At 38.2% G+C, this 21,755-nt stretch overlaps 1 protein-coding gene across 5 annotated transcripts in view; it reads left to right on the top strand.

The window, feature by feature from the left end:
• Positions 1 to 21,755, top strand: part of USP32 (ubiquitin specific peptidase 32) — a 79,558-nt gene that overhangs the window by 25,149 nt on the left and 32,654 nt on the right. For all 5 annotated transcript variants that reach the window (XM_035889554.1, XM_035889556.1, XM_035889555.1 and 2 more), the window contains exons 3-6: positions 4,721 to 4,826; positions 5,421 to 5,539; positions 9,348 to 9,507; positions 20,911 to 21,042. In XM_035889554.1, the coding sequence (XP_035745447.1) occupies positions 4,721 to 4,826; positions 5,421 to 5,539; positions 9,348 to 9,507; positions 20,911 to 21,042 (517 nt within the window). The remainder of the gene's footprint in view (positions 1 to 4,720; positions 4,827 to 5,420; positions 5,540 to 9,347; positions 9,508 to 20,910; positions 21,043 to 21,755) is intronic.

The raw sequence follows: 21,755 nt of genomic DNA, 5'->3' as shown, positions 1-21,755 counted from the left end.
GTGTTCAGCAGAACTAACCGCATATTTTAAAAAAAGTAGTGATTCCAATGTAATACAAAGGTAGGTTGCTTACATATGCAGTGTAGCCTTGAAGGCATCTTGTGAAATCAGAATGATTAGACGTAGAAAGTATGGAATTCAAACCTCTGCCATGACATTATCCATGAAGCATATACAATCATTGTGTCCAAATAGAGCACAAATTTAGTTTTAATAATTTAGCCCTTCAAGCATTTGTAAATGGATTAAACTTTAGTAATAGAAGAGGATGATCTGAGCACCCTGTGGGAAGTTAATGTATTTAGGTAGCACTGTGTCTTACAGTGGAATGAAACTGCAGGTTCTACATAATGTTTTCTGTAGAATTAGATCCTTCTGTGTTGTTGGCCTCATTTACATTTACTTGCCTTCAGACATCTTTTAATAGTCCTAAGTGGATAGCAATGAAAGTGATAGCTTGATGAGTGGACGAGGAGAGGATTTACCGCAGGTAATGCACAGAACTATATTGAGGTAAGTGTCTTCAGGGAATCTGTCTGCTTCAGCATTATGTCTGGTAATAACTACGGTAGTAGAGAGACGAACAAAAATTTAGAATTATTTTACTACCTTATTGCCCAATATTACTTTGGAGGTGGTCTAGAGCACATTCTGCAAATGAATTCTGCTAGTCTGGTTCCTATTGCTGGAAAGGCAAGAGTGGTAGGTTTTCCGCGCCTTGTTATCCGCAAAGCACGACGGGCAGTTAGTGGTGTAAGTCTCACGCAGCTAGCCTGTTCTAGGTATTTCCTTTTCTTCCTTTTGCCACTGCAGCGCTGTGTGGCTTAGCCAGATCTATCCAGTGCCCTTGACAGGCCTGTGGCTGGTTTTGTTTAGTCACTCCCAGTCCTGGCTTAATTCTTACTTGAGATGGAAACCACACCTGAGACAGTAAGAGCAGCGACTCGTTCATGTGCTCTGGTATTCAGCTCTCTTCTTCCACCCTTTACTTGTGCTTGAGGATTCCAGCTGCGGCGCCGTGATTGCCGTTATTGGAGGGGAAAGAGGGGATAGAAAGAGGGATTTTGGTTCCAGTAACATCTTCTTGTTCCACTTGTGAACCTCTTGTAGAATCCCAGCTCATTTAGGCTGAAGTAGTTGAGGAAACGGATCTGTCTGAGTCTTGCCGTGAGACATTTCGGAAGCTCATTTCTGAGCCCCACACCATTATCCTTGAGCGACGCAAAGGAGGCGTATGCCAGCTTCTGCAGATGTGGAAATTAGTAGGCATGTAATATATTCTTTGGGAATTTTCAGCTGATTTCTTCTGCCTTTTTTTAATAGGAAAAAACCACGAGTTCAAAGCCCCACAGTGATCTTATTGCACCTGTTTACAGAGGTTTCCTCTGACGGCTGTCAGTTTGTTTCCATCTTTACTCAGAACTGTCTCTGAAAAGTGTCAGATTGCTATCACTTTGTGATTTGCAAGTAATTTATTATGAAGCATTTATTGTAAGTGATTAAACTACTAAGGAAGCTAAATTTTCTTTTATTAATAACAAATAGCGGTCAGCAGATGACCTCAAAAGCTGTTCTTTTTAACAATGCAGAAAGATTTTATTTTCTCTCATGTCTGTTTCCAATGTTCAGCTATTTGGTTTAAGGTAAATAAACCTTTTGGCAAGTAATTTTACTGAATTTTGCTTTATCAGTGTAAAAGGCAGAAATTCTTCTGAAGTACTTTACTGATTTTTTTTAGCTTACAGTTAGAGTAACAAATATTGATGGCTGTCAGTTCTTTGGTACACAATTCCCTGGCCTATAGACCTGCGTCAGTGAGTTGGTAACTTTTTTCAATCTTATTTTGGGAGACTTGCATTTTGCAAAGGGATTTCAGCCTGTTGAGAATTGGCTTCCTTTTTACTACATGCCATCCTAATATTGTGCTGTCCGACTCCTTTGAAGGGCACAATTGATAATAGACTGCACTTGATTGCATGGAATGTCCTACATGGTTATGGTAGCGTATAGAAGTTCTCTTGTAATATTTGAAATGTCATTTATATAGTTATTTTGTACCAGTTTCACGGTCAGCTTAAGCCTGTCTATTTACTCTCACCCTGAGGTCACCCACTTTGAGCTGGATTAGCGAAACCTGGTAACAAAAATGGTTAATTCAAATCCAAGTTGGTTCCCTGATTTCATTCATAGTCATGCTACATAAATGCTTGTTTTGGCATAGATGTAGGAAGTGGGGTGTGGGTGGGAATGAGTTGTTGGGGGCAGGCAAACGGCTAGCCCTGGTTTAAACCACCAGTGAAACTGCAGTGTTAAGAGAGGCAGAAGATGGAAAGTACTTTTTTTTAAAAAAAATTAACTGTAGGCTGTGTGTGTCTGTAAAGAGACAGGTAAAATTCTAATCATACTCAAATGTAGTTTTGATTTATTTTTTAAAATCTGGTTTAGAATTACTGCCATGTTTTTTCAAACATAAATTTATTATACTGGAGTGTTCACTGGATGCATCTAGTAGGTTTATGATCCTAATTCTGCTATTTGTGGGAGGTCACCATACAGTGGTAGATCTTATGCTGTAACAACTTTTATACTTCAAAACTGAAGTCCTAATTAAGATGAGAAATTGTATATCCTGTAGTGATTTTTGTTTTATGATGGTTTAAAAGTACATAGTTTTGATGTGTTAAAAACGTCGACTTGTTGGGTAGATTCACAGGATGTCGCACGCTTTAGATAACGTTAGTGGTATGTGTTTTTTCCAGAACTGCTGATAGTCTAGAAGACAAGTGTCACTCCAATTGCACGTACTATCTCTCACTGTTGTTTTCTAATCATCTGCAAGTGTAAATGTTTCCTGATGGTTATAGTGGAAGTTTTAAAAAATGTAAAGGTGTTTTAATTCTGTAGATTGGTGGATTTTCGTCTGTGGGCCTCAAGGTATCATGGCTTCTCTGGTAGGCTTGCAAAAAAGGCTAAAATTCATTATGCAAGCATTTGTAGTTTCAAAGGGGGGGAAAAACCCCAAACAGATCTTAGGTGGTCAAAAAAAGTTAAAAATGTTGCTTTAGCTGTTTAGAATTCTGTGTGGTTGTAGTTCATATGTTTAAAAAGAAAAGGCAGGGAGAAGGAATAGAGGTGTTGCAGTTAAGATCTGTGGGGTTTCATCCCAAGGTTTACTAATGATTCACTCTGCTTTGTGGGTAATACACAAAATAGTGAATCTGTCCACAATAATTCTGAAACTTTGCTGACCTCTGAAGTCTGCTATTGCTATTTGGCTAAATTCTCATATAAAGAATATACTCAAGGCTTTGCTGGAGAGAAATGAAAGAGCAGTACATAACTGCGTGTACCCATCCTGGTTTTAATATTGTTTATTTAGAAAGTAAGTCAGATGCAAGCAAAGGAAATATTAAAAATGTTCACAACACTTTTCTTAATAGAAGTTGATCTCTTTATCTTTCCCACTGAAAAAGTTATCTGCTGAACTGTTTTTTTAAATATAAGTTTGCTATCCAAACCATAATCGGTGACAAAACACTTTGTTCTGGGTCTTTCACAGTAATATTTCCCCATCAGCCAGACTTAATACTTTCTCTTTATGGTTATATGCTTAGCGTGATACCTATAAGAAAATAAAATCAAGACACAGACACTGAAATTCTTCTATGTAAGACTAATTTATAAGTTCTGACTGCTTTAAATTCTAATACCTAATGCAAATTTCTGTCTTGTGTTACTGATAAAGTACTGGTGCTTGTAGGAATCAATTTGTGATTACAGGAAGAGTCCATGCTTTGAAGAACAGTGCAGCATATGTATTTTAATTTTTACTCTGTAGTATTAGAGGCAAGGTGAAGTTAATACATTGCAATAAGTGAGTTGGTAGTTCTTGTTTACTAAAAGTAGTTGCTGTTTGTCCTAAAATGACTGACTTCCTTCCTATCTCGTATATCAGTGCTGAATCACTGTTAAGATGCTGTTGAGTAAGTTAAGCTGCAGTGTGCAGCCTTTTCATTGAAAGGTAAATGCTTCAGCCCTTCCGTTGACTGCGTTGTTCCTGGTGGCTGCTCTGTGGATCTTCGAGTTGCTTCTGAATGGAAGTCTTGATTTCTATTGCTTCCTGTTGGAAGCAAGATTTAAATACTCCTGTTAGAGTGGGGTACTAAACTGAAACAGTCATTCTAGCAACATTGGCGGTGTTAAGTTAGTTAAGGTGTAGTTGATGGAAGGGGTTTTGGCTTTGTGTATCATTTCTTTTGAAATAGTACTTTCTGATGGCTTGCTGGAATTGCATCTCCTGTGATTGGGGCAGTGAAACACTTGATGATCCAACAACCTCTTGATGGCTTTGAGACTGTCAAAGCCTGGTCTGGAGGAGATTTCATCTTTATTACCTTGATAAAGAAGTCTGGGGAAATAGCACCAGTGAGCAAGCAAGAAGCTGTCTTCTTTGGAGGGTTCTAACAATTTTTTTTATGTTGCTCTGCATGACAAGTACCTGTGTTTCACTGAATGAGAGACCCTGGAAAGGCTACTTTATACGTACTGGAAGAGCTACAGAAGTGTAACAGAATTATTATCAGAAGTGCGTTTAGCTGAACGGGAGGCGACTAGCCTGAAAACCACATAAGACAGAGCCTCAGTACAAGTTGTTGCTTTTAGTTGACATCTCTTTCTCCCTGTTAACTTTTTGTTTAACTTCTCTGTTTTATTATTCTAGGTTATCTACTGTTCATTTGGAGGAATATCCAAAGGGCTGCACTTCAATAACTTGATAGTCGGATTAGTTCTACTTACAAGAGGCAGAGAGGAAGAGAAAGCAAAATGTAAGTAGTGTAACTTACAACAGTACCAAGAGGACTGTGGACAGTAAGTGTAAAATACACTCATGTAAAGCGAACATAAACTGTGTTATACGAAGTCCCTATTTTTCTATGTAACCAGGGCAAAAATTTGCCAATACAGATAGTAATTCTTTTATTGTTAGCTGTATATTTTGAAATTCAGTGCTTTTTAGTTTTCTGTACTCACCAAAATGAAATATTTAATAAGTCATCATGAATGTAAATGCTAGGATCCTACAGAAAGATTGTTGATCACTGTATGTGGGCAGAGGAAGGAGGATGGCATTGGTATTTTTCAAAACAAATGAAAGCATCTGCCTACTGACTTCTGTTGTTTTGTCTTTCTTGTTAATCTGACTTGATAGTATTTATTTTCCTTTCGATTAGTGAACAATGGTGAAAGAAAAAGGAGATACTTCTTGACCTAAACCTTGTTGAGCTACATTGAAATGGAATCAATCTAAGTTTTTAGTCCTTTTGTTGTTGCACAGCTTTTAGCATTCTCAGCTAGTTGTAGAATTAATATTTGAAAAATATAACTGCCATAGTTGCTTAAATATATCTCTACTTCCTCAGACATCTTCAGTCTCTTTTCTAACGAATCTGGGAGTTATGTTGTCCGTGAAGAGATGGAGAAGATGCTGCATGTGGTTGATGGGAAAGTCCCTGAGTCACTCAAGAAATGTTTCTCTGAGGTATTTCGTACAGGTTTAATCCTATTGCATTTATAAAAAAGTGAGAATTACATTGGGTAGTTTGGTTTTCTCTGGCAAATACATGCTTGTGCATGTATGGGAACAAATTGACCTTGTTTAAATTGTGTAAAAGCTTGTAGTTTTTTATGTTGTAATATTACATGTAATCTGTTTTGATGTAAATAGCAGCTTGATATATAAATGTAGGCATTCTCCATGCTGCTTCACTTACTGTGCTAGTTTGAAGGATATAATTTCCCAAGGGTAATCATGGTATCAAGTAAATTTAAATACGAATATTGCTAGTAGAATTTTATTCATTAGCGTGGACATTTTATTGCAATCAGGGAAGAAACTAGAACACAGATCTGAGAGGGTGAAGAAAATCTGCGCCCTGGATTTAAAAATGCCTGCCAGCAGTGAATTGCTTAAGAATATAGTTTTATAGTATTACTTTTGTCTCATTATGCCTGCCAGGAGCTACAACATTCATTTATGCTTTAGGTTGTTTGGGAGATGTAAGCTTTATGAAGTTTCTGATGTCTTCCTCTAAACCAGGCTGTTGTTACTTTTAAATATTCACAGGTACTTCTTTGGCACTAGTGATCCTGATGAATTGTCAGGTTTTTCTGCTTGGATTGCTTCATTTGTTATCAGAGAACTATAGATCAACAAAATTTAGTTATCATTATACATTCCACTGAAAAACTGATTGACTAGAAACTTTATCTGTGGATATCAGATTGCTTAATTACCTTAAATTTTATTGTACTGTATTGAAGATAACTTTGGTTATGGGCGTTGGCTGAGGCAGACTCATTTCATCTGGCGGTGGTATCATCTTGGCTTTGTAGGCAATGATTACATTCTTCATTCTTGGCTGGAATCATAAATCATTTGTATACTGCAGTCCAGTTTCTGGAGCTGACCCACTTCAGTATTTCCTACTTATAATTTCCCGTCAATATGGTGTGATGAATTATACCCTAAAAGTTAATTGCACACTGTCCAAGAAATCCAGAAATACTTTACGGAGAGTTGCAGGAAGAGAAGTATCAGTCTGGCTTCATACCATTTTCCTGTTCAAGAAAATGCTGTATATTGATTTTTCTTTTAAAATGAAAATAGTGTAATAACCCACTCAGCAGGATTTATTGGCCTGTTAATCATACTAGGTCATTGCTGGAGAGTGAGAAAGTTTAATGTTCCTGCTGTGGGCCTTCCTTCCTGCCGTATGGTGGATGAGTTTATGCTTTCAAGGATGATGTTTATAGGTACTTCTGTTCTTCCCTTCAGAATTATTGCATGTACTCATCTAGAAATACGAGCTTTAAAAAATATCCGACTTTTCCTCATTCTTGTTTTTGAAATACAGGAAACAAATTCAGCAATACCTGTATTGTTCTAGTTGCTCAAGTTCCATCGTGGCTCAGCTGTAAACATTCTTGTTTCAGATGCTTTTTCCCTGCTTTTTTCCAGCTTTCCTGTCACTCCTCTTCCTTGTCCTTCCTCCAGTCAATTGGAACAATGCAGTCTTAGTGAAATGTGACACAGCTCTTGTGTTTACAGAAAGCAGTGAAAAAAAGAGTGAAAATAGAGTGGAACAGATAGTAAGAAAATGATCTTGTCTCTGATCTAAACTGTTAGAGAAATTAAAAAAAAAAAAAAGGGCTTTTTTTCTTCTCTGTTAATTTGGCAGTAGAGCTTCTTTTGCTTAAGCAAGTGGTTCCATAATGGGTTAAACCCTGCAAAGTCCACCTTGTTGAGTTACCCTTTTCCTGACTGTCATTCATTCTCCTACATTTGTGCTGGCTCAAGTGTTTGTATGATGCCTTGATGAACTGGATTGGGAAACTGCTCTGGCTGAGAAGTAAACTCCTTTTCCGTAGCTCCTAATCCTGTAGGTTCTTTTTCAGCTAGATCTGTTTTGCCACATGACTGCACTAATGTGATTGCTGTCACAAAAGAGAAGGGATGAAGGATCAGAAACAGTGCTGGTAAGAGGAAGGCTGGTTAGGACTATGCTGTGAGTCAGTAGGGTGGATATCTACAGATGCAACTGGTGACGGAATAGCGATGTAGCATCTTGACTTCCTTGAATTATAACCATGTGGAAGTCTACGATAGTAGCTGTAAGTATTGGGGTATTTCTGCATGTTCACAGAATCGTAAGGGTTGGAAGGGACCTCAGGAGATCATCTAGTCCAACCCCCCTGCTAAAGCAGGCTCTCCTAGAGCATGCTACACAGGACTTCATCCAGGCGGGCTTTGAATATCTCCAGAGAAGGAGACTCCACAACCTCCCTGGGCAGCCTGTTCCAGTGCTCTGCCACCCTCAGAGTGAAGAAGTTCTTCCTCATATTCAACTGAAACCTCTTATGTTTCAGTTTGCATCCATTGCCCCTAGTCCTGTCGCTGGACACCACTGCAAACAGACTGCTTCCGTCCTCTTGACTTCCACCCTTAAGATATTTGTATGCGTTGATGAGATCCCCTCTCAGTCTTCTCTTCTTCAGGCTGAACAAGCCCAACTCTCTCAGCCTTTCCTCATAGGGGAGATGCTCCAGTCCCTTTATCATCCTAGTAGCTCTCCTCTGGACTCTTTCTAGGAGTTCCTCGTCTTTCTTGAACTGGGGAGCCCAGAACTGGACACAGTACTCCAGGTGGGAGTTGGTGGAGAAAAATCTAACACTCAGTCTAGGAAAAAGAGACATTAAAAGAATGAGTATCTGGCACCTGAAGTAATCCATTACAGTTGGAATATGAAGCAAATGTTTTAGCAGTGATGGTGATTAACCATTTGAGCAACCTGGTGAAGGAAGTAGTGGATTTTCAGTTTTCTGCAGTTGGCAGTTGCAGGTAGTCTGTGGCCAAATGCAAATTGTTGGATTCTGTAGAGGTGTAATTCAGTGAAGCTTAATGGTCTGTGATATTAGGGAAGTTTAAATATAATCAGTGACTTGAAACCTCTTTCACTTTGCAGACCCTTGTTTATTTCCCATGTGGATTAGGATCTCCATATAATGAGTTTGTCTACGGATAATAGGTTTGCGTTTATTTTCCTAAGTTTTGTAGGTCCTGCAGAAATTAGTCTGCTGATCCCTATGGTTTCTTGGCCACAGCTTGGAAACCATTCAACTAAATGGTGTAAACAGCCTCTCCAGCATTTAAACTCCATGAATCTATATTTTTTTAATATATTCCTGAACAGGCAGTTCCATGAGACATCCAGCAAGAGAGACTGAGTTAGGAGATACAGTGAATGTCATGTTTATGTGTATGCTCCAAAGTGGGTTTTGGTCCATAGAGGCAAAAAATTTGACATGCTACTGCACTGATAATTCATACTATTAGTTATTTGCAAATCTAATTTTCCTGTTAAGTGTTTGTATACTTGCGCAGATATAACAGAATGTTTATGATTTTATAGCACCTGTTATTTGGGATGTAAGAGCTTTTATCTACCGTAATAAAGTTAAATTAATAAAAATAACCTCTGTTATTTTAAATTGTAAATAACAATTTTTCTTCTAACCCCTTAACCTGAGGTTCAGGATAAATGACTTTCCAAAGGCCACGTTGAGTAGGTGGTTGAAATGCAGAGAGAGCTGAGGAGTCTAATTTCCCTCTCAGTGCTGTATTTCAGCATGAAATGGAAAAACAGGCATGGCTCCAAAGAAAAAAAATATTTTAGTACTTATTTTTTAGGAGATTGTCCCAATTCTTTTTCATACAACTGGATGGTTCCTGTTTATTGGTACTGAGAAAGCAGAGAAAAACAGCTCACATTTTCTTCTTTTTCTTACAGGGTGAAAAGGTAAACTATGAGAAGTTCAGGGGTTGGCTACTGCACAACAAAGATGCTTTCACGTTTTCCCGTTGGCTGCTGTCTGGAGGTGTGTATGTGACACTCACTGATGATAGCGATACCCCTACCTTCTATCAAACCCTGGCTGGAGTCACACACTGTAAGTAAATGATGCTTGTTATTATGCGCAATTTTAAAACTGTTTCAGAGTTCACAAACATAAACTGTTGCCTTGCTGTAGTTGTTCATTAAATCTCACTACAATGATGAGATACATGCACTTCTGTTCAGTGAGTTAAATTTTTTCTTTGTGCTAATTTGTTCTCTGGTTTTTGTGCTGTGACATGTAAAACATTGTTATGTGCAAGGACACAGCGGGTCATTATTTTTAAGAGAGAACAATACTGAGATTGCAACACTTCTTATACCATAAGTTTTTACCGAGCAAATTTTAAAAAATAAAATGGAAAATACCTTCTCTTTGACAAACACATTTATCTAAAGTGACTTGACTTTAATACTGCTTTTATATTTGGACTTTCAGATATAGTGGATTGTAAACTAATTGAGATGGTTCTGCAAATAATGCTCGTTTCAAAAATAAGTATTACCTCTTAATTTGCTTTCTGCAGTGAAATAAGTAATATTCCTGGCATGTGATGTAGTCAGGGAACTAAATTAACTAAAGAGAAGCCTCCTCAGGATTTGCATTTAGGAATAATCTCCAAAGAACAAATGCTTCCTTATGTCTATATTAATGTAAAAGAAGGAGCAGCTGTTTTTTAAATTAAGTGTAAAAACAAAATACTGATAAATTATATTTAATGTGCAAGTATAATGTAAGGATACATTACAGTAAAGCATCAAAGGGACTTTGGTATCCCTAGAAGGATGTTTGCTATTGAGATGCCAGTGATTTGAGCAATCTGGTTGTGGTTTATGTACTCTCATAGATTTACTCTGCTGGTGTGAGCATGGCATTTAATCTCTTTAATGGGTGGGTTACTTGAATAAGGCAACATAGGGTTTTTTTTCTCATGGTTTTAAATATGAGCATTACAATTCTGTTCTGACCATCTGAAATGAAAATGCATAATAAAATTAGAAGTTTATAGACAGGTAATTTATTTACATTACATGGGAGACTGAAGTTACATTACATGGGAGACTGCATTGAGGTTACAGAAGACCACTTAAAAACTGTGAGGTTGAATAGACAAGTTAGAGAAAGAGGTATGCTAACCCCCCCCCCCCCCAAAAAAAAAAACCAAACCAAAACAAAACCAAAACAACCCCACCCAACCAAAAACCCCTCTTTGAATTTGCTAGACTTCAGCCCTGGAAAAAATATCTCAAGCCGTATCAAACTGAGGTCTGCCATGCCTCCAAACTTGTCGAGTTTCCTTTGCCCTGAGTGTGGTTTAACCCCAGCCAGCAACCAAGCACCACACAGCCGCTCGCTCGCTCCGCCCGAGTGGGATGGGAGTAAAGCACAAGCTGCACTGTAGTAATTCCTATCACGTGCAACTCAAATCCCGGGTTACAACAACGTAAAGGTATTTCCATTATAATCTCCAACCCTGGTCCTTTGGATCAGACCATTGGGTTTAATATTGCAATGAACTCCTCCCCTTGCCCCTGCTCTGGCTTGGATTTACCCACAGACTGCAGTCCCTTAGGGCTGTACCTGCTCCAAATGGAGCCTTCTCTATGAGCCACAGTCTCTCCAGGGCTATACCTGCTGTGGCATGGACTTACCCACAACTGCAGTTGCTTCAAGCTGCACCTGCTCCAGCGTGGCCTTCTCCATGGGCCACAATGCCTTCAGAGGTATGCCTGATCCAGCGTGGCCTTACCCACAGCCACCGTTATTTTGGAAGTAAACCTGCTCCAACATGGCCTTAGTCATGGCTGCAGTCCCTCCAGGAGTGTACCTGCTCTGTTGTGGGCTTATCCGTGGCCACACACCTCATGCACAGTCACTGATCCTTTACCCTTGGGCCACAGTCCCTTCAGAGGCAGACCTGCTGTGGCACGGACATAACCACGGCCACAGATGCTTTGGAGTGTCCTGCTCCTGTATGGACTCACTGGAGTTCCAGTGTGTCCAGTACAGCAGCGATGCCCTGGCCATCAGCCAGCCCAGGCACATGGCCACTGCTGTTATCAGAATGTTCTCAGGCCCAGCAGAGTGAGACGATCAGCAGCACAGCGAGCAGCGAAAGCCAAAAGCAGCCACTAACGAGCACTGGACTCTAATCTACAGTAAGGCAAGCAAGCCCCATGGCAAGCCCAGGAGCCTGCCAATTAATAGCTAAACAGCAATAACGGCTATAAATTCGATCTAGCACATTCCAATCAAACCTGTCGTTATCTCAAACCCTTCGAGCCCCACGTTGGGGGCCAGAAAGGACTGTCATGGTTTAACCCCGGCCGGCAACTGAGCCCCACCCAGCCGCTTGCTCACTTTTTTTTTTCTTTTCATTTTGTAGAGCGAGTATTTTCTTCTCATCTCAAATTTCTGAACTTTTGGCTTAACAGAATCCCAGTCACTTAATCAGTCTCTATCAAATCAAATTGCCTCAAGTACCTCAGTTTACATTTGAGCCTTTTTGACTGCAAGGAGTGATCACCTAATCACGGTGCCTCTGCTGCCGTTTCAGCCCTGTAATCCTTTCCTGAGCACACCTTCTGCAGGGGCGTAGTCTGTTTTCCATTTAATGACTATTGTCCCCTCTAACTTCCAGTTACCTCTTTGACATCTTCAACTGTACAGTCTCAAATCTTGGTTTAATTGCTGTTAGGCGTGCTGACTCCTTCATGAAGCAATGGTCTTGCTCTTGGTTTAAATTTACATAGTAGACTCAGTGGTTCTGCATCAGCGTAGCCATCATCTTTGTTGAAATTTCAGTCTTGAAATCAGCTCACTCCGCATCTTAGAAAGGTGTATCTTGTCATTCCTTATGTTTTAAGGTTAGAAGTTCAAGTAATATTCCTGTATTTGGTTTTAATCTCTGTATGATGAAGTTGGTTTATAATAATTTCATAACCCTCCTGTGTATTGCAGCATCTGATACTGTAAACCGAACTACACGAGGAAGTGTTTAGTCTTCTTTATTTTCTAGGAAACATGCATGCATGGTTGCTCTTTCACGTGTGCTACTTTGTGTGTTGGAGAAGTTACCAGATTTTTTAAGCCTCGTGAAATAATGTTTGCAGAGTTTTGGGTCTTTGCTGGGTGTTTCAACACAACCGATGTTACCGGGGAAAAAAAAAACCAAACTTCTGAAAACAAAAAATATTTATGTTGCTATATATTGTGTCAGACTACTAAGAAATTTGGTGTTTTCTAGTAGTTGGTGGTGGTCTTGGTTCCTTTACTGACGGCTTACTTTAATAAGCCGTTGGCTGAGTGCAATGAAGGTAGAACTGAGTGAAAAAAAAAGTTTTCCATTGTTAGAAAATAAAATAAAATACTTGAGAACGTTTGAAGTGATTATTCAATCTTCAAGTACACATCAGATCTGCGGTTGAGCTTTTCATTTTATTCCAGAAAACTATAGCTTACATGTGTTTTTGAATCATTACATGTTTCAAACTGCATACTGTCCACAGGCTTGGTGTACTCAGCCAGATTTGGACAGCTCATGTGACAGTTCCGTTCGGACCACTAGATAAAATTAAAATTTACTGTATCTTTGTTATTTTCCAGTTAAATTTTATAATAAGAAAAAAACCCAGAAAATAGTTGTGCTGTGTTACGATGTCTGCAGCCCGGGATCTTTCAAATGACGGATGTGGAAAACTGACAGAATTTAAGATAGTAGGAAGATGGACTGGTGAACTAACCTGGTGGTGAACTAACCAGCCTCCCCCAGGTCTGGACAGATACTTTGTTTATAATGTATCTGATGTTTCCCTTGTGATTTGAGACAGTGTAGGAATCTCATACACCAGATGCGAAAGTAAGGAAAATGTAAGTGCTTGAGCACTTGGAAGTAGTTGCAGTAAAGTATGAATACTTAGGGCCTTGCTATTTTGTTTTTTCAGTTTAATAATTGCAGTCTAGTCAGGTCAATTTAAAGAATAAGAAATTTAGTACAGAAGCATTCTTACCACAGCTGAATGTGTAAAACAGTAAGAGCTGTTATGACAGTTCCTTTTCTCTAAACCAAGGCTTGGTTTTGGTACTTTTACCTAGGGTAGTGGTTGCCTTTTGGGAGAACAAGTAACTAAAATATGTTTAGTAAACCTAGGCAAACACTGTTAGCAGGATACAGTGAAAGGGCGGAAGGTTTTAAAATTTATTCTAGTGTAAAATGAAAACTAATTTCTGAAACTTGCTTGTGCAATTACGAAATTCTCCCCCGGCTGCTGGACTCAGGCTAGGTCACAGCGTGCCCTCTCCTGGCTCAAGCTTCAGGCCCTACCAAGCCTTACTTCCTCTCACACCGTGCTTCCCTCTAAATAACGTGAATAATATGTCAGACAGATGAAAAATTGCAGTGATAAAAACAGTGAAGGTTATTAACATCAATGTAGAAACAGCGAACATTTTATTGCAAAGCATCAGTGACTCCATTTAAATTTGTTTAATGAGCCAAGCTATCAGGGAAACAAAAGAATTCTATTTTTTTTGTTTGTAAATAACATTTATTTTGGTATGCAGATGACTTTAATTATATTTCTCAACACATAATTAGAAATGAAATTTTAAAGTTACAGGAAGTTGCACACACTTGCTGCTTTTAATCAAATTTTGTTCCATTTCACTTAAATCATAAATATGAATCACTTCATTTGAAAGCTACCAAAATAACTTAAGTTTTTCTTGGACCTTTGTTCCCAAAATCCAGTTTCAGGGATACCCGAGTACTGACCAACTAGCAGTAGTTTGGATTTTCTCAGTTTCGTAGTATGATCAAGTACCTTTTGAAAAAAAAAAACAACATTTTTTTTAAACCATCATATTGAATAGCACTGAGTGGAACATGTAAATCAAAGATAAATCCTGTCAGGGACTACTGCTAATACTAAAATTCTCTGTAGGGGAATGTTCCCCATAATCATTATACATCCTTAATAATTACAGGTTAAACACCTAATCTGCTCTGCTACTCTTAAGCCCAAATGCAGTATTTCAATAACACAACAATTCTCGGCCACTGGAAGATGTCATTTTGTGGCCTAGCCTGGCTGGTTTGCACTCTTGTAACCATCAGAAGGGAACTGACTCCGTCCTACCTGCAGAGTACATCTTCCAGGGGCTTAGTTTGTCAGACAGACGTACGGGAACGTGAGATGCATGGGAGAGTCTCCTGTCCCACCAAGTGCAGACCCTGGGGGTCACTGTATCATTCCTTTCTTAAGATACTGAAGCTTACTGGTTTTTATTTTTTTGCCTCCAGTTGAGGAAGATTTTTCCAGTACATCATCTACATGTATTTGTAAGCAGTTTATATCTTAATTTTCTATCAACGTGTTGTCCATGGTTTTGGACAGTCTCTGCTCTCCATCCTTTTTACTGTTCAGCATAAACGCAAGCGACTCTTACGTTTCTTCTTGACCTTTTTGGCAAAGTAAAATGAGCTCGGTTCAGTCTCAGATTCAAACCAGATGCCTCCATCCCCCATTCTGTCTCAGACTTGGGTGATACGTTGCTGTCATTGACTCCAGGTGAGACCTCATTGGTTTCCTTCATTTGGCTGGAAATACTTCTGCTGCAATGTAGGTGGTGGTTGCCTTTTATTATGACTGTCATTTTGGTGTGTCTCAGTGTCATGTGATGGGCTAATATACTCAGGTTTCAGTCCTTTTCCATGGGGAGAATATTCCCATTTAACAGCGGGGTTACTGGTTTCAAACTGACAGTCCATGTAATTCGTACTTCTTTGTTATCCGGTTCTTGTGTCACTGAGTTCTTATTAAATAGCATCCTAATATTCTTTTGAATTGAAGAGGCTCTCTTCTGTCGTCAGAAAAATTCACCAAAATGCTCCTGCTTTTTCTGACAGCTCTTACCTACTGAGATGCAGTAAGGCAGTGTGTAATCAGTATAATAATTATATTTTAGAACATACAGTTACTGCTAATTTAACATAATAAATGAGAGACGGCCTGGATAACCAGACGGCATGGATGAAATGGAAGAGTGAGTTTTTGAAACAGTATAAAATTGGAACTGAATGTTGTGGAAGTAACCTCTTCTGTCAGAGATGGCTTTGTAAACCTGTAGGGCTTTATGGTAAGGCAAAGATGTGAGTTGTAAAAGGAAAGTGAAATGAAGTGATCGCTTAACTTTGCTCGCATTAAAAGGCTGTCTGGATGTTAAATGTATGTCCTTGTAGCTTGCCCACTTCGGTTGTGGTACCTGCTCTTGAAACACCATCTCTAAATGATGTATGGAAGGCCACTAGAAGACAATTCTGAAGATTTTTGATTTATCAAAGGTGCCTTGAAGAGCATATTTCATTCTGTGCTATTTTCTTCCAAGTGTGTGACCACTTGCGCTTTCAGAGGAACCGTAGCGTTTGATACCTCTTCTGCACAGGTTCCCATCTTAAGGTGGTGATACATTATATTCTGCTAGAGAAACGCCTGATAGTCATGTCTGACACGAGGATCTTGGTTCAAGTTAGAATATTCCCTTCTCTGTTTGTCCGTTTTTCAATTAGGTGAGGAAAAAAAAAAAAAAAGATGAAAGTATTACAGCAGACTAGGCCAATAAGCAAAAGCCTCAGTGTCACGTAATCTGCATCTTGCCACTTTGTTATCCTCTTAGTTCCCAGGCTATTTTATGTCTTGGGAAGCAGCTCTCTGTGCCTGGGTCCTGGAGTCTTCTCTGTGTTAATTTGAAAGCGACAAACAAGTGTGTTTAGTCAGAAATAGTTTGGTGTTCAGTCATATGGTTTCTGGTTCTGACTCAGCCGTTGCATGATGAAGAGCTCTCTCTATGCCTGGGGACAGGATTTTGCGTGGAAGATATCATGGTAAACAGTAAAAGAAACCAAGTTTCAGTTAAAATGTTGGGAATATGGTATGCTTCTACTGCTGTGAACCAGAGAGGATTGTACCAATAGGTGGGTAAAAATTAAAGTTTTAAAATATATTGAAATAGTTAATTCTGGTTGTATGAAGAATTGTAATAAATAGTGCCTGAAATGAAAGCATGTTTTTAAATTTTTTTCTAAGACAGAAGATTATTCATGGCTTGCTAGCTATGTAATATTTACGAAGGGCATACATTTCATGGAAACAGCATTAAAATGAAGGATGTTTTTTTGTGTGTGTGTTTATCACTGTCATGCAACCTGACTGTCAGTCACAGCTGGCAGCTGGTTTTAAATTAACTCATTTTTAGTAGATTTACAGTCTCTCAGATGCATATTTTTTTCTGAAAATGTCTACCTGTTCTTCCTTTACAATATGAAGACTGTAGCTTGAGGTCTACTTGACATTATCATTCCTCTGATTATACTTGTCTAATTCTTAAAGAACTGAACTAAGAAACACTATTTTATAATTGTACATGTGTGAAATTTTTTCGTATTTTTAATGGACAAGAAATGAGGGAGCCATAAAATAGCATATGGTAATAAACTGCTAGTATACGGTTAAATTTCACAGGTGCAGAATATCTCCATGTGGCCTCAAATAATCGTATCGTGTATTTAATTGACAAAAATGAGTACTTACTTGGCCTAGAAAGCCCATCTGTTCTGATGTTTTGGACTATATTGTACATATAAGATAAATTTTTAAAAATAATCATAAGTTATTTAAAATTTGAACTGCTGAACGAAAGCCCAGTTCACACTTCCAGATGTGATTTGAGCAGGCATGAGAAAACAAAAATTATACTTTGAAAAGGTAAAATCCCTTACCTCTTTAGAATATGGCATTTTTTTCATACGCATTGGTATGTTTTGATAAGTACAGTCTGCTTTTATCATGCTTCATTTAAACTTTGATAACAAATATGATTATATGTATATATCATAAATTGCAAGGGATTTCTTCTAGTTTACATTTATGGAGGAATAGATAGTACGCTACATACCCTGAGACTGATTTACAAGATTATGTGCAAAAAATTACTCTGGAGAAATCAAATGATGTAACAGCTGGCTTTTCAGCTGCAGAGTTATATTGTCACGTGTGCTGTAATCCAATAAATCTTTCTGTATTTTATGTAAGTGAAACTATTGCAGTGGGCTGCAACTCATTGCTACTACGAATGAAAAAATATTCTTTTGTCACATTTTTACTTGTATTCCACCTACGTTCTGTAAGTCTCATCAGTACAAAGGATGGTATTTACTACTTGGTCAGTTTTACCTTCTAAAAATGTTTGGTTCTTCTGCAGGAAGTCAAGACACTGGACCTGCCTTGGCTATAATATCAGCGTAGCGCTTGTGCTAATACTTATCAGTTATGCTTTTGAAGATGACTGCTAGAAAATTTTTTGTCTTTTAAATGACCATGTAATTTCAACCACTGCTTGACAGAAATGCAGATAGGGTGCTTTCTGATAACCTTTCTTTTCTGAGATTGAAATAATAAAGCAATAAAGTTAGCACTGTAGAAACAGCATGAAGTACAATTTAAAAAATGGAGTACAGCTAGCTTCTATAATAGATACTTGAGAATTTTGGCAGAGAACCTATCTTTCGGTTCTTAATTAGTAAAGATAAATAATGCACCTGCCAGTGGAAGCAGGTTTTTGCAGATTTACTTTTCAGTAAAGACAATGTGAGCTTCCTTATGTTTGTTGAATATTCCTAGTGTTGCATCATTTCAAGAGTGAAGTACAGCTGGCATAGTTGTTATTCTTCCTAGTCACAAAGGTAGATTAAAAGGAAACAAAGTGATTTACATGCTGATGCTTGAGAGAATTAGCATAATGCTTTTGTATTTGCTAATGAGAGCAATAATGTGTATGTACATTTCTTCTAAATGACAGTATAAACTTGGCCTTTATGTGCAGTTGTTTAGGTAGTATAATAGTACTGTGATTCTCTTCATGTACTTAAGGTTCTGTCTCATAAAGTGGCTTTTGCCTTTCATTTGTTGTTTTACTTTTTGTTTATTTCTGTTCTTGAAACTCCATGAATATACTACTACTTTTATTTCCTGCAGAATGCTGGTACTCTAGTCCTAATGTCACATCTCGTGAGCTCTTTCTTATCAGTGCTGTAGCACCCTGCTACCTGCAGAGGCAACAAGATGGAGGGAAAGTGTATTTTATTTGGTAGATTTTCTCTCATCTATTGATATGGTGACTGTTGTGGAGCAGGTGTGTCGTTAAATCATCAAGACCTTTCTGTATTTCTTGGAACATACCAGGTGCAGTTCTACATCACTTGACCGTTCTGCTTAGGATCACAAAGCTGCTTCCATCTGCGGCAGGCCTAAGCACCTATGATATTTCTATATGCTGATCTTCTCTTTCTTGATTTCTAGTAGAATAATGTTCCTTTTTGTGTTTAGATTACTGCTTCCTTATGTATTGGGGACAGACTTTTTAGTAGGGCCTGTAGCGATAGGACAAAGGGTTTTAAACTAAGAGAGGGTAGATTCAGAATAGATATAAGGAAGAAATGTTTTATGATGAGGGTGGCAAGACGCTGACACAGGTTGCCCAGAGAGGTGGTAGGAGCCCCATCCTATGAAGCATTCAAGGTCAGGTTGGTCACGGCTCTGAGCAACCTGATCTTGTTGGAGGTGTCCCTGCTCACTGCAGGGGGGTTGGACTGGATGACCTTTAAAGGTCCCTTCCAACCCAAATGATTCTATGATTACAACACAACCAAGAGCCAAGGGATGGTAAGCCAGATAAGGGAATTGATCCCTCTAGGAAGGAGGGGGAGAAGAGAAAGGAAATCAGTTTAGGGTTTTTTTCTGGATCAGTTCTCTTATCTCACCCTACTATGTAAACACACAATAACTGATAATATGCAAGTGAGGATGCTGCAGCACATGCCTGGGGTTAAGGGGGAAGGTAAACTTTCTCTATTCAGCCTGCAGTTACGTTAGCTTAATGTGACCCTAGAACGGCAGCTTTGGTGTGGGTGTTCTGCATGCTAGGATACGGCCTGTCTAGTGATTGTACTGAATGTACAGAGGAAAAGGAGGACATGTTTTCACTGATGTTACTTTTCTACTTAGGCTGTCTAAAAATATTGTACAGGAAGATGGAGACCCCTTCCACTTCTCCAACTCTACTTCAGATATTAATCTTTTGTTAAAATTTTTCCAAACTTTCTGCTGATGAGCATGAGGTATTGTGTAGTTTTTGATGCACGATGTGATGTGCCTGCTGGGTAATTAGAACTAGTTCAGGCTTATTGTAGGCTACCTAAGTTACTATTCTGATTAAATTACTACTCCTAATGACAGAAATAGGAAAAGAAATCAATAAAACTTCAATTTGATGTATAACTGTTTTTTGGATGTCTTCTGTTCTTAAGCCTTACAGGATTATTATTGTTTCTGTAGACTAAACCAGGCCAAATAGCTCAAGTTAAACCTATTAGAAAGCTGGCGTGGATTTAAAGACTCAGAACCATCTGGGAATGGGATCACATGTAGTGGTTCTTAATATAGACAGCTTTGTCATTACATATCTATCCGAGAACCAATTAATTTGTACTGACCTAAAGCAGTGTTGTGACACACTTGCATATGTAAAAAGGTTAAAAGTATTGTTGAGCAGAAACTTAATATTTTATATATATATTTAATTTCAAGGATAAAACCTAAGGAGACTGGCACTTGTACAGAACCTTTGAAAGAAAACGCAAGTTCTTCCTCTGGCTGTTTTTATTCTCCTTTGCCTAGCACCTTGTTTTACTCAGTGTTGGTTTTCCCCCTTTAAATTAACTTGTAAATTCCTCCATATACAGTACCTTCTAGGTTTGTATAATCACTCCCCAATGTTGACTAGGTTTCTAAGTACATCTAAATAATAAGGTGAAACAAGCTATTTTATATTTGGAAAAAATTAATGCTGAGATACAGTGTTTAAATGTCACATTAAAATTTAACCTTATTACACATAAGAAGGCTAAAAATTTCAAATAGGAATTTTTCAAGAGCAGCCAAGTACTAAATTTTTTTTTTTCCATAAAAGTTCTGGGATTTTTTTAAAAAATGCTACTTCACATCCCTTTAGAGGATTTAAGTACTGGATACCTCGGGAAAATAAGATACTGCACATAATCTGCCTGTTCAATTCACCAAGAAGAAATACGCGAAGATGAAGAGGCTGCTGGAGCCTTTAGCAGTGGGAAAAGTTCATTTCTGTATTTCTAAACACTTGTGATGATGTGTTATTGATGTTGAACTCCTAGATAGTGAATAGGTAAGATGATTCTGTAGATAAAGAAGGTCTTTATTTCTCTACTGCTCGCATTTTTAATTTTTATTATGCAGGAGTCAGGCATAAAAAAAATTAACATTATTTCTCTTTGTGACAAAATAATGCTGCGGTTTTATTTGGTGCTGAATTCTAGCATGCTCTCGGTATTACTAAAAATTCCTTTTACTTTTGTTGATTATACAGTGGAAGAATCTGACATCATCGATCTCGAAAAACGATACTGGCTGCTAAAAGCTCAATCAAGAACTGGACGGTTTGATTTAGAAACATTTGCCCCCTTAGTTTCCCCTCCTATTCATCCATCTCTGAGTGAAGGTATGGAACTGTGATCAAACGTGGGAGGAAGTAATGCTGTGGTGTTTAGTACCTGAAGGTCTACTGACATAAAAATTTGATGGCTTTAAAAGTGGGCATATTTTAAAATGTATTGTAAGCTTAAATCACAGAGATGCATTCCACTGAGTTCTGAATGTTTGAAAACAAGAAAAGATGCCTGAGAAATCTCTTATTTGTTGGGAAATCTGGAATGATGAAGGAAGTGATGCTTCTGTGTGTTACATTATTAGTTGTCAGAAAATACGTCAAACTTTATGTATAATTTGCCCTGCAGTTGCTTAAAATTTTTGATTGGGTTCCTTAAGATTCTGCAATGACAAAATATACTGCTGTCCCTGAATGAGATAAAATAGAAGACCATTTTTAAACTGACAAATGTGAGTTTCATCTATTAAATCACAATGCAGCATGCAAGTCAGAACTTGTATCATGCAGCCAATGAAACAGTTTTCCCTAAAAGTGTAAGTTAAGGAAGATTTGGTTGAGAAGACTTGGTCAGGAGATCTGTATGTTGCAATGCAGACATTGATAACCAAGCTGGGCTTTCAGGTTGAAGTCACTCCAGTAATAAATGGAGGTTGCAGTTGTTTAATCACCATTTACTGCACAATGGACATGAAGTAACATTCTACTTACATGCTAGTTTTTGTCTGCAGTCCTAGACTGATAATTTTTTATCGCCAAATAGTCAG

This window comes from Egretta garzetta, unplaced genomic scaffold (genome assembly GCF_000687185.1).
Source record: "Egretta garzetta isolate BGI_Z169 unplaced genomic scaffold, ASM68718v1 scaffold112, whole genome shotgun sequence".
Taxonomy (NCBI): domain Eukaryota; kingdom Metazoa; phylum Chordata; class Aves; order Pelecaniformes; family Ardeidae; genus Egretta; species Egretta garzetta.
This window is presented reverse-complemented; position numbering and strand designations above follow the sequence as displayed.